General features: G+C 60.3%; 2 protein-coding genes across 2 annotated transcripts in view; one reads left to right on the top strand and one right to left on the bottom strand.

The window, feature by feature from the left end:
- LOC138101774 (zinc finger protein 436-like) overlaps positions 1-24,506 on the top strand; it is a gene marked incomplete at its 3' end in the record, with an annotated part of 85,810 nt that extends 61,304 nt beyond the window's left edge. The window contains 2 exon segments of the mRNA XM_068999559.1: positions 22,418-22,432; positions 23,991-24,506. Of these exon segments, the coding sequence (XP_068855660.1) occupies positions 22,418-22,432; positions 23,991-24,506 (531 nt within the window).
- LOC138101728 (zinc finger protein 391-like) lies at positions 6,354-9,962 on the bottom strand. Its single transcript, XM_068999510.1, has 2 exons — positions 9,936-9,962; positions 6,354-6,896 (listed from the first exon to the last, which is right to left on the bottom strand). The coding sequence occupies exons 1-2, from the start codon at positions 9,960-9,962 to the stop codon at positions 6,354-6,356; spliced, it is 570 nt and encodes a 189-aa protein (XP_068855611.1).
- Positions 24,507-26,368: the final 1,862 nt, after the last annotated feature.

The raw sequence follows: 26,368 nt of genomic DNA, 5'->3' as shown, positions 1-26,368 counted from the left end.
TAACTCCTCTCTTAACTCCTCTCTCTTAACTCCTCTCTCTTAACTCTTCTCCTCTTAGTAACTCTCTTAGTAACTCTCTTGCTCTAGCTCTCTCGCTCACTCTCTCTCCCTCTCTTACACCTTGGGCCTGCTTGGAGCTGCAGCTGGCAGCTCTAAGCAGTGCCTCTGTACCCACGCCCTCTGCAATAAACTGCATGCTCCAAAGACCTGCTTATAGAGATCTCTCGCCTCCATCCGCCCGTCTCCAGCCGGGCCCGACCGAACCCACACCCTCAACACCCATCATCTCACGATCAGTTTCGACACCTTCCTTCCTTCCTTCCTTCCTTCCTTCCTTCCTTCCTTCCCTCACAAGCCACATTTCTCCCCATTGAAGGGGTGCAAAGCAGCAGGATCCCCTCCCAGTTGGGGTCCTCTCACCCTCCCAAAATTTGGGGACTTCACCTCAGCCCCCTCCAGTTGCAGGGGGTTTACGGCACCTTCCCCAAATTCACTGCAACCTCCCAGAATCCCCATAGAGGCCCCAAAATTGTCAAAAAGCAGCAGGAGCCTCCCCAAAAGCAGCTCCTCCTTTTCCTCCCAGGAGTGCCTCACTCCAAGTGCCCATCCTATCCCATCCCACCCCAGCCCACCCCTCCTGGACACCAATTCCCCTTCTGTGCTTCCTGACTCCCCACAGCCGGGCCTTGGGGCTGACGGATCGAGCCATTTGGGGCTGCCATCGACACACTGGGGCTGGCATTGAGTTTATTGGAGGCCCCCGCTCAATGCCTCCATCCAGAATCGGAGCTTGGAACTTCTCCTCAGCCCTTGCTGTGCCCATGGGCTCACCTCAAGTCCCAAAATGACAGCCAGGGCCCCACAGCCCATTCAGAACCTCTCAACATTGCCAGAAACAGCAGCATCCTTCCCAAAATGGGCTCCCCACATCCCTGACAATAGGTCCCCCTTCCAAGTACCAGAGCCCCCCTCTCAGAACCCCTCCGAAGCATTGGGGGGACCCCAAAACTGCCTCAGGAAGGGGACATACTCTGACATCCCTTCAGGAATGTGGGATACCCCAGAACCCACTCAGCAACGGGGTCCCCCCGGCCTCATCATGCGCAGCCTTCAGCTGGCTCAGCCAGAGCCCATCCCGCCCTCAGCAGCCCCAGCCCAGCCCAGCCCTCCTGGGCAGGAAGCCCCAATGGCCGAGCCGGCCTGGGACACTTGCAGGGATGCGGGGGCAGCCGCAGCTTCTGGGGCCAGCCTGTGCCAGGCCCTGAGCGCCCTGCCAGGGAACCATTGCTGCCCCACATCCCATCTCAGCCTGCCCTCGGGCAGCGGGAAGCCGTTCCCTGGGGCCTGGCCCCGCAGGCCCTTGGCAAGAGTCTCTCTCCCCCAGCAATTGCTGCTCCTCCCTGCTGCGGGGCCCGAGCTGCAAGTTGATTTTCTGCCGCTGGCCGCGGCCCAGCCCCGAGCCAGGGCCAGCACCTTGCCCTGGAGCTCTGCGGGCGCTGCGTTTGTGCGGCCGCAGCGCAGCGGCCGCAGCTCGGAGCTGCCCTTTGTGTCCCCGCCGGCAGCTGGCAGAGCTGGTGGGGCCGGACCAGGGCCGGGCCAGCCCCGGCCTTCCCGGCTCTGCGACACAGCGGCGGCAGCCCCAGCCTTCCAGCCCTGCACACGCTCCCACACAAGCGTCCAGAGCCGCGGCCACGCAACGCAACTGACCGGCCACTGACCCCCCAGCCTGGCCTGATGGCCATTCCTCTGCCCACACCTCGGCCAAGCTCCCCTTGGCCACCTCCTGAGCCACAGTGCCACAGACAAGTGCCACATACAGCTACAGAGCTCTGCCCAGAGCTGGCAGGGAACGTTCATTCAACAGAAAAACCACCAAGAAAAAGAGAACTGCCCCCAGCAGAGCTGTTCCCTCCTGCAGTAGTTACACCTGCACACCCACAGCGCCTGAGACTGCAAGCAATGAGCATTCCCTGGGCACATGTGCAGCCCAAGCAGCTCGAGGACAGCCTTGCAGCAGGACTGCTCTCAGCTGAGCCAAAAAGGCCCCTCTGGCAGCTGCAGGGCCATTGCAAAGGGCAAGGGCCAGAGCCTGGGCCCACGGGGGAGGAAAGGGCTCTGAATTCCCCTGCCCTGGCACAGAAACCCTGTTCCCAGGCTGCTTCCTGTTGGGGTCCCTCCCCTGCCATGTAGCCCTGAGGGAGGCACGGGGTTTCCCTGCCCCTGGTCATCCTCGTTCCCCATTGGTTGGTTTGTGTTCCCCTGCGCGGGCAAAGCAGCTCGGGCCCGACTGGCAGAGTCCCTCAGCAGAGCCCGGCCATGCGGCTGGGGAAATAAACATCTCTGAAACATCTAGCAAGAATCCGTCCGTATATATTTATTTCTTTTTCACGGGACTCCTGGTTTGATATATGCGTGTTGCAGTATCCCTGCTGCAACATATGGTGGAAGATTGCGAGCAGAACGATCCCCGTGACTGATTTGTGTGAGTAAACCCTGGAAACTTTGGATTCCTCTTCTTGGTTTTGTTTTGCTATTGCATATCTGGACTATGGAAGAATCGTGGGAAATGGGGCTCTCTGAGCCACAGAAAAAAATGTATCTAGAAGTAAAAGGGATCCTTGAACAACAAAACAAAAAAGTATTGGAACCGGGAGATCTTGAACACTTTTTTATCTGGCTTTTCAAAGAGTTCCCCTATATTTCTCGAGACTTACTTTTTGATATCAAACCTCCTGGATATTCTCAGGAGTGTTTCTGGAACGAGATCTGTGATAAGCTAAGGGATGGACTAGCAATAGAAGCTCTCCGTGGATCCTTTATAATCAGTGACGCTCTTCAGGAGCATCTGTATGATCCCATTACCCCTAAAGCAGAAGATCATACTTCTCCCGTGGCCGAGACCGCGTGGCGGCCACCCCAGGAGTGTATGACTGCAGCTGTGCCAGCGGAGGTGCCTGCGCTGGATGTGCCCGGCCCCCTCGGGAGCGCGCGCCTTACTGCGGACCCCATCCCTGTCTCGGGGTCCCCGGCCACGCGGCCGCGAGTGAGGGAGCGATGCCGCAGGCGCCATGGGTGCCGTGGGCCACGAGCAGCCAGGAAGCGGAGGTCAGCGTGGAAGCCCGCTCTGTGCATACGGCTCAGAGAGCCCTATGCAGGGAGAAGCGGCGGTTTCCACAGCGACACGAGAAGCTGTGCAGTGCAGCGCCGAGCCGAAACGGGGCCGCTCTCAAAGCAGCGTGGAGTTTGCGGAGCGGAGCCGTGCAGAGCCCAGACAGGCGCTGGAGCGGGGCCGTGCAGAGAGCGCAGAGCGGCCGCGGCGCGGGGGCCTGACCGAGACGTCGGAGTCGGCGAGGCGGCGGCCACGCGGGACCAGCAGCCACGACAGACACGCAAGCAAGTGATAGGAGACGTTCTAGCAACGAAAGTCACAGGAACTGTGAAATGGTACAATGTAAAAAACAACTATGGATTTATAACACGAGATGATACAGGGGAAGATTTATTCATCCATAGAACTGCCATTAAAAGGAATAACCCTAAAAATTACCTGCAAAGTGTAGGAGATGGGGAAGTTGTTCAATTTGATATAGTGCAAGGAAAGAAGGGTTTACAAGCAGCGAATGTTACTGGGCCTGGAGGTATTCCCGTCAAAGGCAGCCGTTATGCACAAAATTATAAAAAATATCCATTCCAGCAATTTCCCTACCCACAGCCTAATTTCCCCTTTTACCCTATACCCAATATGAACCCTTTCCTAAGTTTACCCTATCCCCAGTTTATTCCCAATCCGTTTTTTCATCCATGGTTTCCCTCACAAACCCCTGCCTTTGCCAATTGTTTCCCCAAAAATCCCTTTCCGATGCCGATGGGGGGATGAAAAGGGGGAGGAAAGAAATTAAACCCTCTCCTGCCTCAGTTTCCCCACAGGCATGTCCAGAGAGTTCTGTCTCCCTTCTGTCAGCCCTGAGATGTTCCACAGAATTTGTTTGGACATTTAAAGACTCAGGAGGGTGGCTTGTTTTGTTTTGAAACTGTTCCTGTTATGTTTATCCAATTGTCTTCATTCTCCTTTTATTAAAATAAAACGGGTGAGATGTTGGGGTCCCTCCCCTGCCATGTAGCCCTGAGGGAGGCACGGGGTTTCCCTGCCCCTGCTCAGCCTCGTTCCCCATTGGTTGGTTTGTGTTCCCCTGCGCGGGCAAAGCAGCTCGGGCCCGACTGGCAGAGTCCCTCAGCAGAGCCCGGCCATGCGGCTGGGGAAATAAACATCTCTGAAACATCTAGCAAGAATCCGTCCGTATATATTTATTTCTTTTTCACGGGACTCCTGGTTTGATATATGCGTGTTGCAGTATCCCCGCTGCAACAGCTTCCCACACAGGATTCCTCTGCAGGGCTGTGGAAAGCTGAGAGGCAGCTCTGGCTTCTCCACTTTTCCTGTGCTAAAGCTGCCTGGCAGAAGAAATGGAGGGACAGCTCTGGTGGCACAATCCCTCCCGGCCCAGGGCACAGCGCTGGGAAGGTCTTTCCGTGCCGAGGCTTTGCTGCGGCCAAGGAAAGCTCCTGGCTCAGGGTCACCTTTCCTGCTGGGCCAGACCCCCCGAGTGGCTCAGCAGCAGCAGAGAATTCCAGCACAGCCCCGGCACGGGCAGGGCGGCCCTGGGCGGGCTGCGGGAGCCGGCAGCGCCTGAGCTCAGAGCAGCTGAGCCCGGGGGCTCTTGGCCAAGGCCGAGGCCCAGCGAGCATTTCTCAGGTCGCAGGGCGGCCTGGAAAGGTGCTGGGGGGGATCATTCACCCCCCAGTGTGGTCCCAGTGGCTCCCAGGATTTCCATGTCCGTGCTCCCAGCGCTGCTCCCAGCCCTGATCCGTGGGGATGGGAATGTCCCGCTCCCTTCCCAGGGCAGGCTCACACCTGAGCCAGGTGTGCAGGGCAGGACCTTGCCCTGAGCCCAAGCCCTGTCCCCCCTGCAGGATCTGCTTCCCATCGGCCTCTTCCTCCTGCGGCCCCAAGCCCAGCTCGGTGCTGAACGAAGGGCGCTGGGCCGGGGTCATCCCCCGGCGGGGGCTGCGCACCCCCCTCTGCCCCCTCCCCAAATTCCCTCCCGGGGCAGCAGGGGCTGGCTCAGGAGCCCTGTGGGCAGGGAAAAGGGGGTGACACCGGGATGGGAGGGTCACACACGCTCTGGGGGGACACACATGGCCCCTGGGGACCCCCCTCACCTTCTCCTGCAGTGCCAGGAGGATGAACCCCAACATGGAATCCCCGACCACCAGCAGCATCTTGGGGGTGGGGTCTGGTGGCAGCTTTGGAGTCTGGGGGAGAGGCCCTAAAACCCCCTCCCAGCCCCACAGCCACTACCAGACCCCTCAAACCACACCACAGCTCCCAGCCAGGACTCCCCCAACCACTCCCTGCAAAAGAAATGGCCCCAAAGCCACCAAATCCCCTTTCCATCTCCCCCAACACCCACCCCTCCAAGCCACACACCCCTGCACCCACCCCAAAACTCCCTCACAGACTGCCCCAAAAGCCCCCCAAAGCCCGTCCCAGCACCATAAGTGGCTCCAAGGGCCACAAAAGCCCCTCCCAGTCCCCCAAGGTGCCCCCAGACCCTCTCCACCCCCCATGGCACAGACCAGGACAGGCTGGGGCACAGGAACATCCACAGCCCAGAGCAGCTCGGGCACTTCAGCAGTGATTTGGGCACTTTGGAGGTCACACCCCAAAGGGAGAGACCCAGGCCAGGGACTGGGACAGACAACCAGAATTCCTGGAGAACAGACGGGCTCAGGTGGACACGTTCTGCCAGCACAACTGTGAGATTGTGGCCCCAATCTGCCTGGCTTCGTGGCTTCACAACACTCAGATCCTCCCGAATATTCCCCTGAACCCCAAATTCACCCCCAAATTCTGGTAAAATGGTGCCGCTTTAGATCTCTTTGTTTAATTTCTTTATTTCTACCTCAATTTTGGTTGTTTCAGTGGGATTAACACAGAAATTACTTAGGTTGCAGAAGATCTCCAAGATCATCCAGGGTTGCTTGATACCACCAGAGAAAACAATTGGACAGAGCAGATGAAAATTTTAGAGTGTAAAGGTAAAAAATCAGCTCTTCCCAATGAATTTCCAATGTTGATCTGAGTCCCGATGGATGTTCCTGCCCCTGCGTTCATCCAGGTGCCTACAGGGATCCAGGAGAACGTGGAGAGCACCAGCCAGGGCTCTTCCCAACACAGATCACAGGGAATGTGGGTCACCAGGGCTCTGCCAAACGTGGGTCCTCTGATGGGGGATGGAGTCGGAGCAGAGGACAAAGCTCTTCCCACAGTCGGGGCACTCGCAGGGCTTCCCTTAGCGGTGCCTCCGTTGGTGTCGGGTCAAGTGAGAGCTCCTGGAGAAGCTCTTCCCACACTGGGGACACTCGTAGGGCCTCTCCCCGGTGTGGATGCGCCAGTGGACGATCAAGGAGGACCTCTCTGAGAAGCTCTTCCCACACTGGGGACACTCGTAGGGCCTCTCCCCGGTGTGGATGCGCCGGTGCATGACGAGGGTTGAGTTTTGCTTGAAGCCCTTCCTGCAGTCAGGGCAGCGGAAGGGCCTCTCATCCGTGTGAATCCGCTGGTGCAGGAGGAGACTGGAGCTGGTCTGAAACCTCTTCCCACACTCAGGACACTCGTAGGGCCTCTCCCCAGTGTGGATGCGCCGGTGGCGGTTCAGGTCAGAGCTGTACCTGAAGCTCTTCCCACATTCCCCACACTCGTAGGGCCTCTCCCCAGTGTGCATCCTCTGGTGGTTGATCAGGTTGGAGCTCTGGCTGAAGCTCTTCCCACATTCCCCACACTTGTGGGGCTTCTCCCCATCGTGAAGCTGCTCATGAACCACCAGCTCTGACCTCTGGCTGCATCTCCGGCCGCCTTCCCAGCACAGGGTGGGTCTTTCCTCCTCAGGGATCCCTGGGCTGCGTTTGCAGCCCCTCCTCCTGCAGGATCTCTGGGGCTTTTCCTCCCCATTGGATTCCTGCGCCGTGGAGCCGCTCAAAACGGCCTCTTCCACCAGGTTCTGCCGCGGGGATTTGTCCTCCCTGGGCTCCGTCCTCAGCTCCTTCTCTGGGGAGGAAGGACAAGGAGAGGATGGGATTTGCCTCCGTGCCACAGGGAAGGGGAAGGAGATCCCCCCCAGTCCGTCCCCGGCAGGACGGCGTCGGCAGCGGGGTTGTCCTGCAGCCGGGGGCGATGCTGGGCTGGGAGATGGAGCAGGAGAGAGGGGGAAAGGGGCACTGACTTCCTCCTCACCTGCCTGGGGGTCCTGGGGCATCTTCCTCTTCCTCACAGCCTCCTCCTGCATCTGGCCAAGGGTTGGGAATGGGAAATCCTGGTTTGGGGAGAAACAAGGGATGAGTGTGTTGGGTTGGGGCTTCCTCCTGCCCAAGGCCAGCTCTAGAAGTCACCGGGTACCTGGTGTCCATAAAACCAACAAAAAATCAAGAATGACTCCAAAACGGCCTCCAGGAGTCCCCCCTTTCCAGTCTCCTCACTTCAGGGTTCTGGGGGTCCCCCTTGTCAGGGCTGCTGGGGGTCCCGGGGGTCCTGGGGATCCCCCTCTCCGGGGTCCTGCTTAGGGATGCTGGGGGGCTTTGGGGGTCCCAAAGGTCCCTTTTTTCCTGATTTTGCTTCAGCTCCCAGAGGTCCCAGGGTCCCCTCTTCACCCTCCCTCCACTCCAGGAACTTGGGGCTCCCCCCTCTCCTCACCGCCCCTTTCAGGGCTGAGGGGTCCCAGCCCTGTCTCATCTCCAGGCCCCCCCACCCCTCCAGGCTCTTGGGGGTCCTCCAGCTCTGGTATCGTCCCTGTCTGCTCTCCCCACTCCAGGGGTCCCGTGTTCCAGCCCCCAGCTCTCCTGGGGATCCCCAAACCCAATGTCCAACCCCGCCAGGACCAGGCGATCCTCACATGGACCCCCCAAGACCCCCAAGGGGCAATTATGGCTCAGCTTTGGAGTCCTGCAAGATCCACATATCCACTCTGGCCCAAAAAATCCCTCCCAGGGACATGCAAAGACATCTGGGGCTCGATTCCAGAATCTGCAAGCTCCAAACACCCCTCCAAAAAAACCCCTCCTGCTGACCCCCGATAGATTTGGGGTGAGCTCCCCCTCCCCGCTCACCTGCAGGATGAGTGGGAAGATGCTACCGGGGCTGGGGGTGCTGCGGACACAGTGGGCAGGCAGTGGAACCTCGTGGTTCTCCAGCTCCTCCTCCTCCTCTCTCCCTCCTCTTCCTCCCGCTCCTCCTCCACTCCCACCCTGACCCCACTTTCCCACCCCCTCTGCCCCACGGCTGCCGCAGCACCGGCTGCTGTGTGGGGGGAGCCCCCGATCAGCCCCAGGGATGGACAAGGGGGTTGGGGACCCCCCCAGTGCGGATCCCTCCCTTCCCCAGAGCCCCAGGGAATCGCTCCAGGGCTCAGGTGCTGGGGGACAGGGCTGCACCCCCATGGAACCGCTCTTCTTCTGTCCCAACCCCACCTTTCCCTCTGTCTTGGGGTGACCTTATGATGTGTATCCCATATCGCTGCCTATGCCCAGAAATTAATTCCTGTGCCTTTCTATGCCTCTAAACTGAGCCTGAGAGGGGGAAGGAAAAAACTGAGCAAAACTTTTTCAGGGCAGTTTGCAGCTTGTTCAAGCTCACACACAGATAGCAATTGGTTTCCCAGCTGTGGCAGGGGAGGGGGGAAGCACCCGGCCAGCTGCACCCAGAACAGTTTCTTTTTTGGCCAGTTGTTCAGCTGCTTTTTCTCCGGAGAGAAACTGAGAGTTGAATTTTTCCTCCCCTGGAAAATCCCCTTTTCTACTGGACTGCTTGATTGCTTTAACATCAGAGCACATCGGGAGGACTTTCCACCGGGCACAGAGGGCCTGGCCCTGGGCCAAGCCCCAGCTCCGAGGAGACCAAAGGGAGGACTCTAACACTTTCCTAGGTTCTTTTCCTCCACAGCGACAGATTTTATTATTTAGCATTATTTTTCTTTCCTGTGTGTTTGGTAAATAAATAGTTTTATCTCCTCCACTTTCCTTCGAGGAAAATTTATTTTTTCCCAAACCTGGTGGGGGAGGGGTGGTTGTGCCTTCTCTCAGAGGATATATTTCTAAATTTGGCCAAACCAGAACACCCTCCCCTCTCCTCCCCTTTCTCAGCGTTCCCCCAATCCACAGCCCCATTCCAGCTCAATTTGGGTGTCCCATCCCCATCCCGCTTTGTTTGGGGGTCCCAGCCCCCTCTTCCCTCCTCCTTCTGCACCATCCCCATCCCCAATCCCCACCTCCCCTCCCCCGGCCTTGGTTTTGGGGGTTCCAGGCCCCTCCTGCTCACTTTGGGGGTTCCATTCCCCATTTCGCTCCATTTGGGGTCCCAGACCCGCCCCCCTTCTCACCGCTCACCCCGCGCCCGGGGGGGCTCCCAGCACCACCAGTGCCACCAGTGCGGCCCCAGCTGCCCCCACACGCCCCATGCCCAGCGCCGGGCGCTGCCGACAGCCCCAAAGCAGCCGCGCTGTGCCCTGGGGGGTCCCCAGAGCGGCCCCGCCCCGCACGGCACTGGGAGCACCAGTCCGGACCAGTGCGGAGCGCGGGCGGGCGGCATCAGCCGTGCCCGGGCAGGGCCGGGCCCCGCGGGGCTCCCGCCCGCACTCGGCCCCCGCCGGGACAGCGCGGGGGGGCCCGGCCTGCCCGCCCCCACCTCCCCCTCCCCAAATTCCGCTCCGGGGGGCGCTGGGGGCGGGGGGGGCTCAGCTGGGGCCAGAGGTGCCGGAGCCACGTGTCCCCCGCTGCCAGCACCGCCCCCTCAGGATTAGGGGTGCCCCAAAACTCCCTCGGAGCTGGCGGATACCCCGCAGGCCCCTGAGGACTGGGGTCCCCCCGGCCTCATCATCCCCAACCTTCGCCGGCCTCATCCCAGGCCCCATCCCGCCCATCCCCCTCCGCCACACTTCATCCCACACCCCAATCCACATCCCACCCTTCCCGGGCCCCATCCCGCCCCATCCCATTTCTCCCGGCAGTCGCCACCGGGACCCCCAAAACCCCGCGTGCCGGGGGCTCCCCAATATCCCCCAAGGGGCATTTGCGACTCACATTCGGAGCCCTGCAAGATCCAAACATCCGCCTCCCCTCCCCCGCCCCACCAAACCCCCCTCCCCCAGGAACCAACAAAGATATTTGAGGCTCGGTGCTGGAGTCCTCCAAGCTCCAAAAATCCGCTCTCCCGAAACAACCCCAGGCACCGCCCAAGATATTTGGGGCGAGCTGCCCCTCCCCGGTCACCTGCGGGATGGGGGGAGCGGTGTTCCCGAGGCCGAGAGCTGCGGACACAGAGAGCGATGGATGCACATGGAGGCTCCTCTTCCTGCCCCCTCTGGCCCGCCTCTTCCTCCCGCCCTTCCCCTTTATCCCTCCTCTTCCTCCCGCTCCTGCTCCTCCAGCCGTCCTCCGTCCAGCAGCTCCGCTGCCGCCCCCAAACCTCGGGCTGGAGCGGGGGGTCTGGGACACAGCCCCGTGCTGGGGGGCAGAGCCGCTGCTGGGGCCATCGCTGTGTCCAGGGCATCCTTTGTGGCCCTCGTGCAGCTCCAGGCTCCCGAGGGCTCCCCGAGGCTTTCTGTGGCTGTCCCTGCTCCCCAAATCTGTCGCGTTTAATGCCCGAGCGCGGCAGCCCCGTGCCCTGGGGCAGCAGCCGGTGCCGGGACACAGCCCCGGGAGCTGCGCTAATGCCCGGCCGTGCCAGGAGGGACTGAGGGGAGGGGACTTCATAAGGATCCCCCCTCTGCGCCCCTGGCTGCGCACGGAAAGGTTCCTTAGTGCATAGGAACGATTTTCCGGTGTTTCTGGGCTCGGCGGGGCCGAGGCGGCGGCAGCGGGAGCCGCGGGGCCCGGCCCGTGGGGGCGGCCGGGCTGGAAAAGTGCGCGGGGCCCCAGCGCGGTGCCCGAGGGCTGAGCGGAGCTGACGGGAACAAGCCCCGGAACCCCCCGGTGCCCGAGGGCTGAGCGGAGCTGACGGGAACAAGCCCCGGAACCCCCCGGTGCCCGAGGGCTGAGCGGAGCTGACGGGAACACCCCGCTCGTCTCCGCCGCTCCAAGCCGCTTCCCCGGCTCCGGCTGCCGCCGCCGCCCGGCCCCGGCGCGGTCCCGCGGGGTCGCCGCTCTTGGCGCAGCTGGAGGGCTCGATCCGAGCCGCGCCCCGCCCGTCCCTCGCTGCGGCTCTTTCGGTCACACGGAGCGGCCGAGACCCCGCGCTGCTGCCCCGACGCTCCCTCGCTGCAGCTCTTTCAGTCGCTGCGCAGCCGCCACTCCCCGTGCACTTCTTCTAGAATTTATTATTCTCTTCTCCTTTTTTTATTCCATTCGCACCTCCCATCCCACCCCTCCGCTGCGGCTCTTTCAGCGCCGGGCTCCTCGCCGGTCTCTCGGTGCAGCTCCTCCAGTGCCACGGGCCGGCGGAGACGCCCCTCGGTGCGGCTCTTTGATCGGATTTCCTTCTTTTCTTCCTTTCTCTCGTTCCCAGCTCGCCCGTCCCGCCGAGCGGCTCCTTCAGGGGCCCGGGGCGGCACCGAGCCCTCGGGGCGGCTCCAAAGGGCCCCGCCCGCCGCCGCTGCCCGAGGCCTCCCCGCTGCTGCCGGGGATCGGACACCGCAGGCGGCCCCGGCCCCTTCCTCTTCTTCCTCTTCTTCCTCTTCTTCCTCTTCTTCCTCTTCTTCCTCTTCTTCCTCTTCTTCCTCGTCTTCCTCTTCTTCCTCTTCTTCCTCCTCGCTGCTGCCGGGATTCAGCCCCCGCCGCCGCCCGGCTCCTTCTGCCGCTCCTGCCCGGCACGAAGCGGCGCTGCCGCTGACGGGGCCGGAGCGCGGCTGCCCCGCGACTGCCCCGCGCCTCAGGGCCGGGCCGGGGAGTGACCGCACGGCTGGGGAGGGACCCCCCGCTGGCCAGGGCAGGGACTGACCCCATGGGAGGGACCCCGCGCCGCAGCAGGGAAGGATTCCTGGCCCCGAGGGGGAAGCAGCGGCACGAACTGAGCGCGACTCCCATCCCTTCTCCCTGCCCCGCTGGGCACAGCAGGGAGGAGCCGGGCATAAAGTGAACTCCGCCAAGGAGAAAGAGGTCGGGGGAAGGTTCTGTACCAGGGTTTATTTTCCTCCTCACTCTCCTGTTCTGATCCGCTCCGTCCCAAATCCAGTTCATTCCCCACGTCGGGGCTCTTGTGGCCGCGATGGCGATCCCTGAGTGACCTCTCCCTGCCCTTAGCCCGAGCCACGAGGACTCGGATCTGTTCCAGTTCCGTGCAATTCACGGGCATTTGGGGCAGCTGGAGCGAAGCAGCTGGAAACCACAGCGGGCTCGAGAGGGACTCAAGCAGGGCAGGAGCCGGGGCTGCCCCGAGGGAGCTCTCCCGACGCGAACCTTGCCGGGCTCTTTGGACGGGAATTGCGGGGAATGTTTCCATCCATCGCTACAAAGCAGAGTCACGAGTGGAGCTGAGCTTTCAGCTTGAAATGAGGGAATCGAACGTGTGCGCGGGGACTGCTGGAGCCTCCAGGTGTCACCGATACTTTAGTTTCGGAAATATTCAGCCCCTCAGCAGCGATGTCTCTCCCAGCCCACCGGCTCCTGGCTCAGACCCGGCTCGGAGCTCGGAGAAGAGACCCGAAGTCGCAACGGAATAATCTCGGCCGTTATTTTCTTCATTCATAATTATTTTATGCTATTTTACTTTATAATACTCTTTTTTTTTTTTTTCCTTGCTTTTCTTCTTAGTTTCTTTCTTCTTTTTTTTTCCAATTTTTTTCTACCACAACTTCGGGTTTTTTCTCTATTTCCCCCACACAGCCTTTGTTCCCCTCCCGGAGGTTTGTGGTGAGATGCTGTCCTACCGCTTCTCCCCCGGAAACCAACGAAATCAATCGAAATAATGATGGATTTTTGAACTCTTCCCGCCGCTCTTTCCAGAAGGTCCCGACCGGATCTGCCAGGAGGAGCCAGGGGCACACAGGGGCCTCAGGGCTTAATTGGGGAGAACAGTTTAATTGGGGCGAGAAACACTTCAATTCTGGGGAGAAAATGTGAATGGAGGGGAGAGAAAATGAACGGCGGGGAGGAGCCCCCCAGCCCCCGGCTGTGCCCCGAAGGTGCTGCCCGCGGCTCCCCTGCTCCCACCCCCGGGCTGGGGGCGCGGAGCTGCCGCTGCTCCCGGGGACGTCACGGGATAAAAACTCCATTCAAGCTTTTCCAGCCGCGGCAGCGACGCTCAGCGTTCCTTGGACCTTCCACGGTCCGTGGACATCCCGTGTCCCTCGGCTGGTCCGCGTCCCCCGGGTGTTCCATGTTCGCCCAGTTTGTTCCCGCACGCTCCCAGCCACTCCCAGCTGCTGCCAGCTGCACTCAGCCCGCTCCCAGTTTCTCCCAGTCCTCAGAGTGGTCCCTGTTGCTCGCAGTGTGACCTCTGTTACCCAGTTCTGGTCCCAGTGGGTTCCGGTCCTGGTTCTGGTTCTGGTCCTGGTGTATCCCGGTGTCCCAGCCTGTCCCAGTCCATCCCAGCCTGTCCCAGTCCGTCCCGGTCCCTTCCCGGCAGCCGCCGCCGTTTCCCGGATCCTGCCCCTCCCGCTCCGGAGCTGCCGCCGGACGCCCCCCAAGATGCTGACGGGGGCCGGGGGCTTCGTGTTGGGCTTCGTCCTCCTGGGCTGGGGCTCGGCCTCCACCTGCGGGAGGAGGTGAGGGGGGATCCCTGGGGGTCGTGTCCCGCCAGGAGCGCTTGAGCCCCTCCCAGAATTGCCCCTATGCTGGGGGTTGCCCCCTTTTCACTCTCCTAGAGCTCCTGACCCAGTTCGTGCCCCTCCGGGAGGGGGCTTTAGGAAGTCCCCCTTTTCCTTTACCTTGAGACCCCCTTGAATCCCCATTCCTGGGCACTGGGACCCCCTGCACCCCTCATCCTGCACCAACACCCCCTGCAATCCCTGTCCCGGGTATCCTCCTCTCCCAGCCCCTGCATCCCCTGTTTTCCTGACCCCGGGGACCCCCGGACCCCATTCCCGGCCATCCCGGGGCACCTCAGCCCCAGGCCTCCCATTCCTGCGAAACCCGAGCTGGGCACGGGGCTCTGCAGCCGCTCCGGGATTTGTGATCACCCAAAGGAAAGGGAGAAGAGAGGAGAGAGAGAGAGAAGGAGATGGGGAGTCAGGGATCGGGGTCCCAGCGCCCAGTCCTGCTCCGCCGGGGCTGGGGCCCCGCAGCCGCAGGACAAAATGGATCCGCGGGTCCCGCTGCTTGCCCCGCTTCGGGCCGAACCCAGCGGGTTCCAGGCAGAGTTTGGCCGCGGGGCCCGGGAGCTCAGCCCGGCCCGGCCCGGGGGTCCCGCAGGGCGCGGCCGAGGAGGGTCCGGGGGATGGCAGGAGGGGATCCAGGGGAATTCCCTGGAATTGCCCCGTCCCCTCCCCCCGCGCTCCCTCGGTCCCTTTGGCTTCTCCGCCTCCCGCCCTGCGCCGCCGGGATCTGCCCGGCGCCCGGTGACGTCACGAGCAGCCCGAGCTGCCATTGGCGGGCAGGAAAGAGCGGCGCCAATGGCGGGGCCGGAGGCGGCTCTGGGGGCGGGGCCGGGCTGGGGGCGGGGCCCAGCGGAGCAGCGCGATGGCTCCAGCGCTGGGGCCGGGGGCGCTCCTGGGGGGGCGAGGGGCGAGTGGGACCCCCGGCACGGGAACCCCCGAACCGCAACTCCCGGGCACGGGAACCCCCTGAGCTCCCATTTCCGGGTACTAGAGCACCCTGCACCGCCATTCCCGGACACTGTGACCCCCCTGCATCCCCTTCCCCAGCACCGGGACCCCCTGTTCCCCGTTTTTTGGCCCCGGGGCCTCCCTGAACCCCCCTGAACCACCATTCCCGGGTACTGTGACCCCCTGCATCCCCCTGCCCAGCACCGGGACGCCCTGTTCCCCTTAGCTGGCACGAGGACGTCCCTGAAGCCCCATTCCCGGCAAGGGGACTTCCCTGAACCCACATTCCCCGTCCCAGGAAAACCCCCTGAGCCACCGTTTCTAGGCCCCGGGACCTCCCTGAAACTCCATCTCCGGGTCGGGGACTCCCCCGTCCCCCCCGTTCCCGGCAGAGGGACCACCTGACCCCCCCCCCATTCCCGGCAGCGGGACCTCCTTGCACCCCCATATCCAGGTCTGAACCCCCACTCCCGTGCACGGGGACCGCCCGGCACCTCCATCCCCGGCGCTGAGACCCCCCCGAGCCCCCTTATCCCGCACCGATACCCCCTCGCACCCCCTCTTCCCCCGCCCCCGCGCTCCCTCGGGCACTTCCGCGGCTCCCAAGCTGCGCCACCGGGATCCGCCCGGCGAGCGGGGACTGCCCCCGGCACCGGGACCCCCCTCCCGCCCCCGGCTCCTCCCGGGGCCTTCTGGAAACAGCAGCGGGAAGAGTTCAACAATTCATCATTATTTCAATTGATTTCGTTGGTTTCCGGGGAGAGCCGGTGGGACAGCACCTCACCACAAACCTCCAGCAGGGGAACAAAGGCTGCGGTAGATGAAAATAGGGAAAAAGCCGATGAAATGGAAGAAAAAATAAAAAGGCAAAAAGAAAAAAAAAGACAAACGAAAAGTAAAATAGATTTTACAATAAAATAGCATAAAATTACTGGGGAAAAAAAAAAAAAAAAAGGAAACAACAGCAGAGCTTGTTCTGTTGGGACTTTGTGTCTCTTCTTCAAGATCCGAGAACCGAGGCGGCGGCGTGCTGGCGGAAGGGGCAGAGACCGGAGAGGGGGGAAGTTGAGTGAAGTGTAAATGACTTTCTGGGCTTCATGAATATGGAACAGTTTAAGAGAGTCCTTAAGTCCACAGTGAAATGAATGGAGGGCGCCTCTGGCAATATTGCCAAGCGCCCCAGCGCTGTGATTTGCCTTTGTTCGACTAATAAATGTTCAATACTATATTGCTAAAAAATTTAGCTTTTGTATTCATTTTCTTCAGAGAGAGAATAAAGAGAGAGAGCGAAGAGAGAGTAAAGAGAGAGAAAGACAGAAAGAGTAAAGAGAGACAGAATAAAGAGAGAGGGGAAAAGAGAGAAACGATAAGGAGAAAGAGAATAGAGAGAGAAAGACAGAGAGGATAAAGACAAACATTGCTGCTAAAGAACGTCCGTGCAGCCCCAAACGCCTTCACACACCGGCCCCAGTGTCCGTGCTCGGGGCTTGATTTACCAAGATGTGAATATCGATCTCATATCGATATCCAGCTGAGACAGACAAAAGCTCTCTAACAGGTTAGAGTTAGAAAGTGAATGTTTGATTGGCGCCGGACAGCGGCGTGGAACAGCTTCCTAATGCGCAGTGCCCAGGTATGAACGGTTACAGAGTTCATTTAGCCACAAAAGTGATGAGTATCCAAACTACAAATACATATTTCTAACAGTGACCCCTCCCATTCTCCGCTTCGTATGGAAATGAGCTTTAATGGCATTAAGCATGCGCACTGCGTGCTCTGAATTGAGTCGCTGCTCTCGAATTGGGGCGGTGGTCCCAGACAGATGAAGTAAGCTCATCTCCCTCACTTGGACCTTTTTTGCCTTTCTGAACTTTAACAATCTTAATTACTTTAGTGACCTCCCAATTTCCTCTTGCCTGACTTTTGAAAAGGTTCCCACAGAGGGAGGAAATTGGGAATTGTCCTTGTTCCCTACACCAACTGATCAATATTTCTGTTCCTCATTCTAAGCACAGCTAAACAAACATACAAATGACAGATCATCAATTATTCCGTAATCAATTACTAACATCTTAAAAAGCATTTCAAATCTCTTCTTATTTTCTCTTAATTAGTTTAATTAACTCTAGTCCAGCTCAAATTCTTTCTTATTCTAACTCATTTCAACACAGCTAGCCTATAACTAAAATCTTTCTGTTTCTTTTAAATCTATGTGTCAGGGTGTCACCATGGCCACGGGGCTGCCCCAGGGCAGAAATCCCCTGCGGAGATACCGGGACCGGCTGTGGGAGATGGGACGCCAAACACACCGGCTTTAGTCTCTTTGGGATGAAGAAATGAGTTTTTCAGTCTGTTTGGGATAGAAATCTACTTCTGATTGCATCAGCCTGTTATACATGGGGTTTAAAAAGCATAACAAATACTAAAAAGGAATAATGATAAATAGCTGTGGTTCAAAAGGCATAAAGGAATTAGGAGGAACATATCTACTGACAGAAGATTTAATAAAAACTATACTATGAAAAAATAATCTGCAGTGTTGTCAGTGGGTATTCTTAGTTTTTTAAAAAATTTTGTATTTCTTGTTTCCTCTGATCTGCTGTGTTTTGCAACCATTGAAGCTAAAATGAGCAACATCAGGACCAAATCAACAGCTGGGTGCAAAGCCTCAGAATGAATGTGGAGCTAATGGAGGATTCACGTGCTTTAGACACGTGTGTGCACAGGTGCAGAAAAGCATCGCTCCTTTTGGAGGCTGCATTACAGCAACACGGGTGGTAAAATCAGATTGACTCCTGTTTTCACAGGCTTCCCGGGCATCACTTACCCTCAAGGATCTCCTCAAGCCCAGTGAGTGAGCGAGGACAGATCAAGGGGGGTTCTGGATAATCTATTTTCACTCCAATTTCCCAACTCCTCCCACTGGTTTGAAGTGCCAGTGTCCATTGTTGGAGCCAGCACGGTGGAAAGGAGCAGCACAGCTGAACAGAGAAAGCGACTTTTGTCCGCAGAGCAGAGCAAGCAGGAAGGCACGCGGCTTGCACACATGAAGGTCTCTTGTCCCTTCCAAGAAAAAGGCATCCACCAAAAGCAAAGGTTTGTTGAATTCAGTGTAACAAGACAGCGATTTCAGGGCAACATTGAAAGGAATGTGATGAATGTGTCTCTGCAAACAGACCCTGTGAATCTGCTGGTAGGCGGGGCCAGGGACTTGTAAGTAGGGAAGTGACAGAAGAAACTATCAGCTCGAGAGTCTTCCTGATGCAGAGTGAAGTAGAATCTGCAACCAGAATCAGCATCCATTGAGCACCTTGGAACCAGCATCAGCCCTGGATCCCCCCAGCTCCCATCATCCAGCCCTGGATCCCCCCAGCTCCCATCACCCAGCCCTGGATCCCCCCAGCTCCCAGCATCCAGCCCTGGATCCCCCAGCTCCCATCACCCAGCTCTGGATCCCCCCAGCTCCCATCATCCAGCCCTGGATCCCCCCAGCTCCCATCACCCAGCCCTGGATCCCCCCAGCTCCCAGCATCCAGCCCTGGATCCCCCAGCTCCCATCACCCAGCTCTGGATCCCCCCAGCTCCCACCATCCAGCCCTGGATTCCCCCAGTTCCCAGCATCCAGCCCTGGATCCCCCCAGCTCCCATTACCCAGCCCTGGATCCCCCCAGCTCCCAGCATCCAGCCCTGGACCTGCCCAGCCCCCTCACCCAGCTCTGGAACCACCAGCCCTCAGCTCCCAAGCCTGGACCCCCAGCTCCCATTCACCCGTCTGTGCCCCCCAGATTTCTTCTGCAGCCCCCCCGTGAGAGTGGGGGGTGGGAGCCGAATGCTGGTGCCCCCCTGCCTGCAGCAGATCCAGCGGTGAGGGGAGTTCGGGGGGTCCCTCAGCATTTGGGCTCCCCCGGGATTTGGGGTGAATCCCCCGGGCCCCCCAGGATCTCCCTGAACACGCTGACGCTGCCCGTGCGCAGCGAGAAGGTTCATACCCGGCACGGGGTCCCCAGCTCTGTCACCGGCATCGCCCAGGTACCCCAAAACCTCCCGGGAATCCCCAACACCCCCCCGGGAAACCCCAACCTCTCCTGGGACCCCGAAAATATCCCCGAGACGCAAAGCCCCATACAGACCCCCCAAAACGCTCTCAGGACACCAAAATTCCCACAGAACCTCCCAACACCCCCCGGACCCCCTTGAGAAGGTTTATACCTGGCACAGGGTCCCCATCTCCATCACCGGCAGGGACCCCAAAGCAGCCTTGGGACCCCCAAATATTCCCACCGGGATCACCCAAACCCTCGCTTTGGGACCCCTGAAAACCTCCCTGGGGAGCCCCCCAAAACCACCGGGACCCCAAAAACCCCCAGGACCCATAAAACCCCCCGGACCCATAAAATCCCCCAGGAGCCCCTCGCGAATGTTCAGACCCAGCACGGGGTCCCCATCGCCATCATCGGCACCACCCAGGTACCCCCAAACCCTGCCGGGACCCCCAAACCCTGCCGGGGCCCCCAAACCCTGCCGGGGCCCCCAAACCCTGCTGGGACCCCCAAACCCCCCCCGGGGCTCCGCTGCCGGAATCAACGGGAGTGGTGTTGCCCTTTTAACAGGAGTTATAGTGGGCACCGACTTTCCCGGGGCATCTTAAAGCGCCGATGGCAGAGCGAACCCCAAAATTTCACCCGGGGGGCACTCTCCCGTTTGCTGCACTCGGGGGAGCCCCGAACGGCGACGGGTCCTGGGCTGAGCCCCCCACTCAGCCGGGGGTGGGGAGGGAACGGGGAGGGCTGGGACGGGGTTTGGGGGTGCTGGGGTTAACTGGGGGACCCCAGTGGAACCCCTTTCCCGCTGTCCCACCTCCCCGGATCCCCCCTCTCCCACCCCTTTCCCGTTGTTGCCCCAAACCTCCGCTGCCCCAGCTCGCCCTGGGCTGACCCAGCCCTTTCCCATCGTGGCCCGGCCCGGCCCCGCTGCCCCGAGAGCTCCCGGGCCGCGGCCGCAGCGACGGAGGAAGGGCAGGAGGAGGAGGAGGCGGGACAGAGGAGGAGGAAGAGGAGGGCCGGGGGGAAGAAGGAGGAGGCGGAGCAGGCGGAGGAGGCTCCACGTGCGGGCAGCGCTCTCTGCATCCGCAGCCGCTCGGGCCGGGAGCATCGCCCGCCCCGCATCCCGCAGGTGCCCGGGGAGGGGGAGCTCGGCCCAAACATCCCGGGCGGTGCTTTTGGAGGGGGGAGGGATATTTGGAGCTCGCAGGAATCTATTTGGGGCTCGCAGTTCCATCCTCTCTGTCGGGGCGGGCGGCGCGATGTTTGGAGCTTGCGGCACTCCAAAGGCGAGCCGCAGATGCCCCTCGGGCGGATATCGGGGGGTCCCGGGCGGTGTTTTTGGGGGTCCCGGTGTCGGTGGCGGCAGAGCCCCGGCGGGGGCGGGGGGATGCGGGTCCCCCCGCGGTGGGGGTTGGGCTTCCCGGGCCGGGCCCTCCGAGCTCTGCCGGGGCCCCGTGGGGACGGCGCGGGGCCGGCGGGGCGGGGGGACACCGGTTTTGGGGACCCCCGGGAGAGCCGCGGCTTCCCTAAGCGGGACCCCGGAGAGAGGAGAGCCCCAGAAGCCCAAAGCGGGGACCCCGAGAGGGGGGACCCCTGGGATTGGTGGGACCCCGGCGGAGGGGTCTGGGGGCTGCAGGGGCGGCACGGCCGGGAAAGGGGCTCGGGGGTCTTGGGGCCGGGAAAGGGGCTCGGGGGTCCCGGGCTCGGGAAAGGGGCTCGGGGGTCCCGGGGCTGGAAAGGGTCTCGGGGGTCCCGGGCTCGGGAAGGTCTGCTCCCACTAGGAGCCCAGTTCCTGAGTGGTTCCAGTTTCCTCATCAGTCCCAGTATGAGCCCAGTATGATCCCAGTATGATCCTGGTCATTTCCCCTCACTCCCTGTTGCTCCCAGTATGAACCCAGTCACTCCCAGTCATTCCCCATTATGATGCAATTTGCCCCCAGCACAGTCTCAGTTGCTCCCAGTTCCTCCCACTTTTGTCCAGTGTGTTCCCAGTTCTCCCAGTTGCCCCAGCATAGTCCCAGTCACTCCCAGTATGATGCCAGACTCTCCCAGCAGGGCCCCAGTCACTCACAATTGCTCCCAGTTGCCCCCAGCACATTCCCAGTCACACCCAGTGTGGTCCCAGTCAGCACCCACATGGTCTCAGACACTCCCAGTATATCCCAGTTGCCCTGACCATTCTCGTGGTCATTCCCAGGCACTCCCAGTTACCTCAGCAGGGATCAGTTGCCCCCAGATTTATCCCAGCCCCTGCCAGTACATCCCAGTTGTCACCAGCATGCATCCTATCATTCCCAGTTCCTCCCAGTGCATCCCCAGTAGGAGCTCAGCATGGGCCTGGTAGCTCCCTGTAACCCCCATTGACACCCGCTATAATCCCAGCAAGGCCCCCGTCACTCCCAGTAGGATGCCAGTGGCCCCCAGGGTGTTCCCAGTTGCTCCCTGTCAATGCCAGCATGAGCCCAGTAGCCTCCATTATGATCCCCGTGACTCCCTGTCTCTCCCAGTATATCCCAGTCACCCCCAGCATGCTCCCAGTCACTCCCATTTCTTCCCAGCTGCATTCAGCACAATTCCAGTTGCTCACAGCCACTCCCAGTCAATCCCAGTATGATTCCAGTCACCCTCAGTATGATCCCGGTCTTCCCCAGCATGGACCCACTGTGATTCCAGTATGATCCCAGTTGCCCCCAGCATAGTTCCAGTTGTTCCCAGTTCCTCCCAGTATGATCCCAGTTGCCCCTAGAATAGTCCCAGTCATGCCCAGTTTCCCCCAGCATAGATCCAGTTGCTCCCAGGTGCCCCCAGCATGGTCTCATTTCCCCCCAGCATGATCCCAGCTGTTTCCAGTGTGATTCCAGTCACCCCCAGTATGGTTACAGACACTCCCAGTATATCCCAGTTGCCCTCAGCATGTTTGTAGTCATTCCCAGGCACTCCCAGTTGCCCCAGTAAGGTTCCAGTTACCGCAGAATGATCCCAGTCTTTCCCAGTTACTTCCAGGGTCCTCCAGCATGATCCCAGTTTCTGTCAGTTTCCCAAAGTATGGTCCCAGTTGCTCCCAGTATGATCCCAGTTGTGGCCCCAGTTGTGGCCTCAGTTGTGGTCTCAGTGTCCTCAGCATGGTTCCAGTACCTTCCAGTTGATCCCAGTTGCTCCCAATGTGTCCACATTTTCCTCCCAACATGGGCCCAGCAGCTCCCAGCAACCCCCAGCATGGTTCCATTCACACCTGCTGTAATTCCAGTGCCTCCCAGTATGGCCCCAGTAGGACCCGTAGTTACTTCCAGTATGGTCCAGTCACTTCCAGTATGGTCCCAGTGTCCCCAAATGTGATCCCAACTGCTCCCTCTCAATGCCAGTATGATCCCAGTCACCCCCAGCATGGTTACAGTCACTCCCAGTATGACCCCAGTCAGTCCCAGATACTCCCAGTATTATTCCAGTCATGGCCAGAGTGACTCCCTGTCACTCCCAGTGTGGGCCCAGTTGCTCCCAGTATGAATCCAGTCACTCCCAGTTACTCCAAATACAATCCCATTTGCTCTCAGCACGGTCTCTGTTGCTCCCAGTCACCTCCAGTATGGTTCCAGTCATGTCCAGCACCTTTCCAGTCCCTCCCAGTCTGATTCCAGTATGGTCACAGTCATCCTCAGACACTCCCAGTATCATCCCAGTCAGTTCCAGTAGGATCCCAGTATGACCCCAGCATGGGCACAGCTGCTCCCATTATCTCCCAGTGTGGTTCCAGTTGAACCCAGTTGCCCCCAGTTCAGACCCAGTCACTCCCCACATGAGGTTGAGCGCTCCCTGAATTCACAGCCCCCCACCCGTGGGATCATCGCCCCCCATCCCACAGGTGCCCGGGGAGGGGGAGCTCGGCCCAGATATCCCAGGGGGGTTCCCTGGGTTGGGTTTTTTTGGGGGGGATGTTTGGAGAATGAAGAACTCCAAAGCTGAGCAGAAAATGCCCCTTGTGAGGACATTGGGGGTCCCCAGGAGGTGTTTCTGGGGGTCCCGGTGGCGGTGCCAGCAGAGCCCTGGCAGCGGGCAGGGGGATGTGGGGTACGCCCCATGGTGGGGGTTGGGTCTGCCCGGGTCAGGCACAGCCACCTCCAGCCCGGAGCCAGGGGGCTGCGGGACCCCTTGGGAGAGCCAGAGGGGGAACCTCGGGACCCCCAGAGTGGGACGAGCAGAGAGGGGCAGTACCGGGACCAGGGGAGCCCCGGCAGTCTGGAGGAGCAAACCCCTGTGAGCCCCAGGGCCCCAAAGTGGGGAGCCCCAAAAGGGGGGAGCGCCGCCATTTGCGGGACCCTCAACAGCCTGGAGAGGGGGAGGGGGGACTCCTTGGACCCCCTGCACCCCGAAGCAGAGAATGAGGGGAGAAGGGACCTGGGGACCCCATAACCCCCAGCATCCCTAAGTGAGGAGACCAAAGCGGGGAGCTTTTGGATTCCTGGAGTCCCAGCAGCCTGGGGAGGGTGGAGACCAAGTAGAGAGGGGGACCCCAATAAAAGAGGGACCCCCAGCAGCTGGGACAGGGGGGAACCCCCAAACACCAAAGGGGAGAGACCAGAGACAGGGAACTCCTGAGAGGCTTTTTGAGAGCAGATTTTTATGGACACACAGTGCCCAGTGACTTCTAGAGACAGACTTGGCAGAGGGACCTGTAAAGTAAATGGGCTCATCCCTTGTTTCTCCCCAAACCAGGATTTCCCATTCCCAACCCTTGGCCAGATGGAGGAGGAGGCTGTGAGGAAGAGGAAGATGCCCCAGGACCCCCAGGCAGGTGAGGAGGAAGTCAGTGCCCCTTTCCCCCTCTCTCCTGCTCCATCTCCCAGCCCAGCATCGCCCCCGGCTGCAGGACAACCCCGCTGCCGACGCCGTCCTGCCGGGGACGGACTGGGGGGGATCTCCTTCCCCTTCCCTGTGGCACGGAGGCAAATCCCATCCTCTCCTTGTCCTTCCTCCCCCAGACAAGGAGCTGAGCACGGAGCCCAGGGAGGACAAATCCCCGCGGCAGAACCTGGTGGAAGAGGCCGTTTTGAGCGGCTCCACGGCGCAGGAATCCAACGGGGAGGAAAAGCCCCGGAGATCCCACAGGAGGAGGGGCTGCAAACGCAGCCCAGGGTGCTCTGAGGAGGAAAGACCCACCCTGTGCCGGGAAGGCGGCCGGAGATCCAGCCAGAGGTCAGAGCTGGTGGTTCATGAGCAGCTTCACAATGGGGAGAAGCCCCACACGTGTGGGGAATGTGGGAAGAGCTTCAGGTACAGCTCCAGCCTGATCAATCACCAGCACATCCACACCGGGGAAAAGCCTTACGAGTGTCCTGAGTGTGAGAAGAGGTTTCAGACCAGCTCCACTCTCCTCCTGCACCAGCGGATTCACACGGATGAGAGGCCCTTCCGCTGCCCCGACTGCAGGAAGGGCTTCAAACAAAACTCCCACCTCGTCACCCACCGGCGCATCCACACTGGGGAGAGGCCCTACGAGTGTCCCCAGTGTGGGAAGAGGTTTCAGACCAGCTCCACTCTCCTCCGGCACCAGCGGATTCACACGGATGAGAGGCCCTTCCGCTGCCCCGACTGCAGGAAGGGCTTCAACCGCAACTCCACCCTCGTCACCCACCGGCGCATCCACACCGGGGAGAGGCCCTACGAGTGTCCCCAGTGTGGGAAGAGCTTCTCCAGGAGCTCTCACTTGACCAAACACCAACGGAGGCACCGCTAAGGGAAGTCCTGCGAGTGCCCCGACTGCGGGAAGAGCTTTGTCCTCTGCTCCAGCTCCATCTCCCATCAGAGGACCCACGTTTGGCAGAGCCCTGATGACCCACATTCCCTGTGATCCAGGTTGGGAAGACCCCTGGCTGGTGCTCTCCACGTTCTCCTGGATCCCTGTAGGCACCTGGGTGAACACAGGGGCAGGAACATCCATCAGGACTCAGATCAACATTGGAAATTCATTGGGAAGAGCTGATTTTTTAACTTTACGCCCTAAAAATTTTCATCTACTCTGTCCAATTGTTTCTTCTGGTGGTATCAAGCCACCCCAGATGATCTTGGAGGTCTTTTGCAGCCTAAGTAATTTCTATGTTAATCCCATTGAAACAGCAAAAATTGGGGTAAAAATAAAAATTTAAAGACATCTAAAGCTGCACCATTTTCCCGCAATTTGGGGGTGAATTTGGGGTTCAGGGGAATATTTGGGAGGATCTGAGTGTTGTGGGGCTGTGAAGCCAGGCAGATTGGGGCCACAATCTCACAGTTGTGGGGGCAGAACGTGTGCACCTGAGCCCGTCTGTTCTCCAGGAATTCCAGTTGTCTGTCCCAGTCCCTTCCCTGGGTCTGCCCATCCAGGGTGTCCCCCCCAAAGTGCCCAAATCGCTGCTAAAGTGCCTGAGCTGCTCTGGGTTGTGGATGTTCCTGTCCACCAACCTGTCCTGGTCAGTGCCATGGAGGCTGGGAGGGGGTCTGAGGGGACTGGGCTGGGCTTTTGAGCCTCTTGGGGCCATTTGAGGTGCTGGGAGGGGGTTTGGGGGGCTTTTTGTGCAGTCTTCAAGTGAGTTTTGGGGTGCTGGCAGGGCTGTGTGTCTTGGAGAGAATTTGGGAGGGTGTTGGGGGAGATGGGAAGGGGTTTTGGTGGTTTTTGGGATCATTTATGATGCAGGGTGTGGTTGGGGGAGTCCTGGCAAGGAGATTTGGGGGGCTTTGAGAGGTCCAAGATTGGCTCTGGGGCTGGGTGGGGGTTTTAGGGCAGGTGTGACCTCCCCCAAGACTCCAAAGCTGCCACCAGACCCAACCCCCAAGGTGCTGCTGGAGGTCAGGGGCTCCATATTGGGGTTCATCCTCCTGGCACTGTGGGAGAAGGTGAGGGGGGGTCCCCAGGGGCCGTGTGTGTCCCCCCAGAGCGTGTGTGACCCCCCCCATCCCGCTGTCACCCCCTTTTCCCTGCCCACAGGGCTCCTGAGCCAGCCCCTGCTGCCCCGGGAGGGAATTTGGGGAGGGGGCAGAGGGGGTGCGCAGCCCCCGCCGGGGGATGACCCCGGCCCAGCGCCCTTCGTTCAGCACCGAGCTGGGCTTGGGGCCGCAGGAGGAAGAGGCCGATGGGAAGCAGATCCTGCAGGGGGGACAGGGCTTGGGCTCAGGGCAAGGTCCTGCCCTGCACACCTGGCTCAGGTGTGAGCCTGCCCCGGGAAGGGAGCGGGACATTCCCATCCCCACGGATCAGGGCTGGCAGCAGCGCTGGGAGCACGGACATGGACGTGGCTGTGGGGTCAGTTGCTCTCGGCGTTCTCGGAGGGAGAAGCTGCTGGTTCTTTTCGGCCGTTTTTTCTTTCCTCGGACAAAGATCCCAGGACCCCCGGCCCACCTTCCCTATCCCACTGGAGGCCAGGCTGTGGCTGCCCTGCCCCGCTGCTGCTTCGAGCCTTCGCTCGCTGTAGCCGTGCTCGCCCTGCCTGCCTGGACCTCCGGGGGGGTTCCCCGCTTGGATACATCGCATCTGCCCCCCAGGATTTGTGCTCATCCCTGCCGTTCCAGCCTGCTGTTCCCGAGGGTCCGGCCGGACACCGGGAT

This window comes from Aphelocoma coerulescens, unplaced genomic scaffold (assembly GCF_041296385.1).
Source record: "Aphelocoma coerulescens isolate FSJ_1873_10779 unplaced genomic scaffold, UR_Acoe_1.0 HiC_scaffold_46, whole genome shotgun sequence".
Taxonomy (NCBI): domain Eukaryota; kingdom Metazoa; phylum Chordata; class Aves; order Passeriformes; family Corvidae; genus Aphelocoma; species Aphelocoma coerulescens.
The sequence above is the reverse complement of the archived record's forward strand: the minus strand, read 5'-3'. Positions and strand labels throughout refer to the sequence as shown.

Excerpts from the sequence above, each read along its gene's own strand:
- LOC138101728 (XM_068999510.1), bottom strand. The coding sequence starts at position 9,962 with ATGGGGCCTGGGATGAGGCCGGCGAAG. Across the intron at positions 6,897-9,935 it reads CTGGGATGAGGCCGGCGAAG|AGGTCAGAGCTGGTGGTTCA; the intron begins GTTGGGGATGAT and ends AGATGCAGCCAG.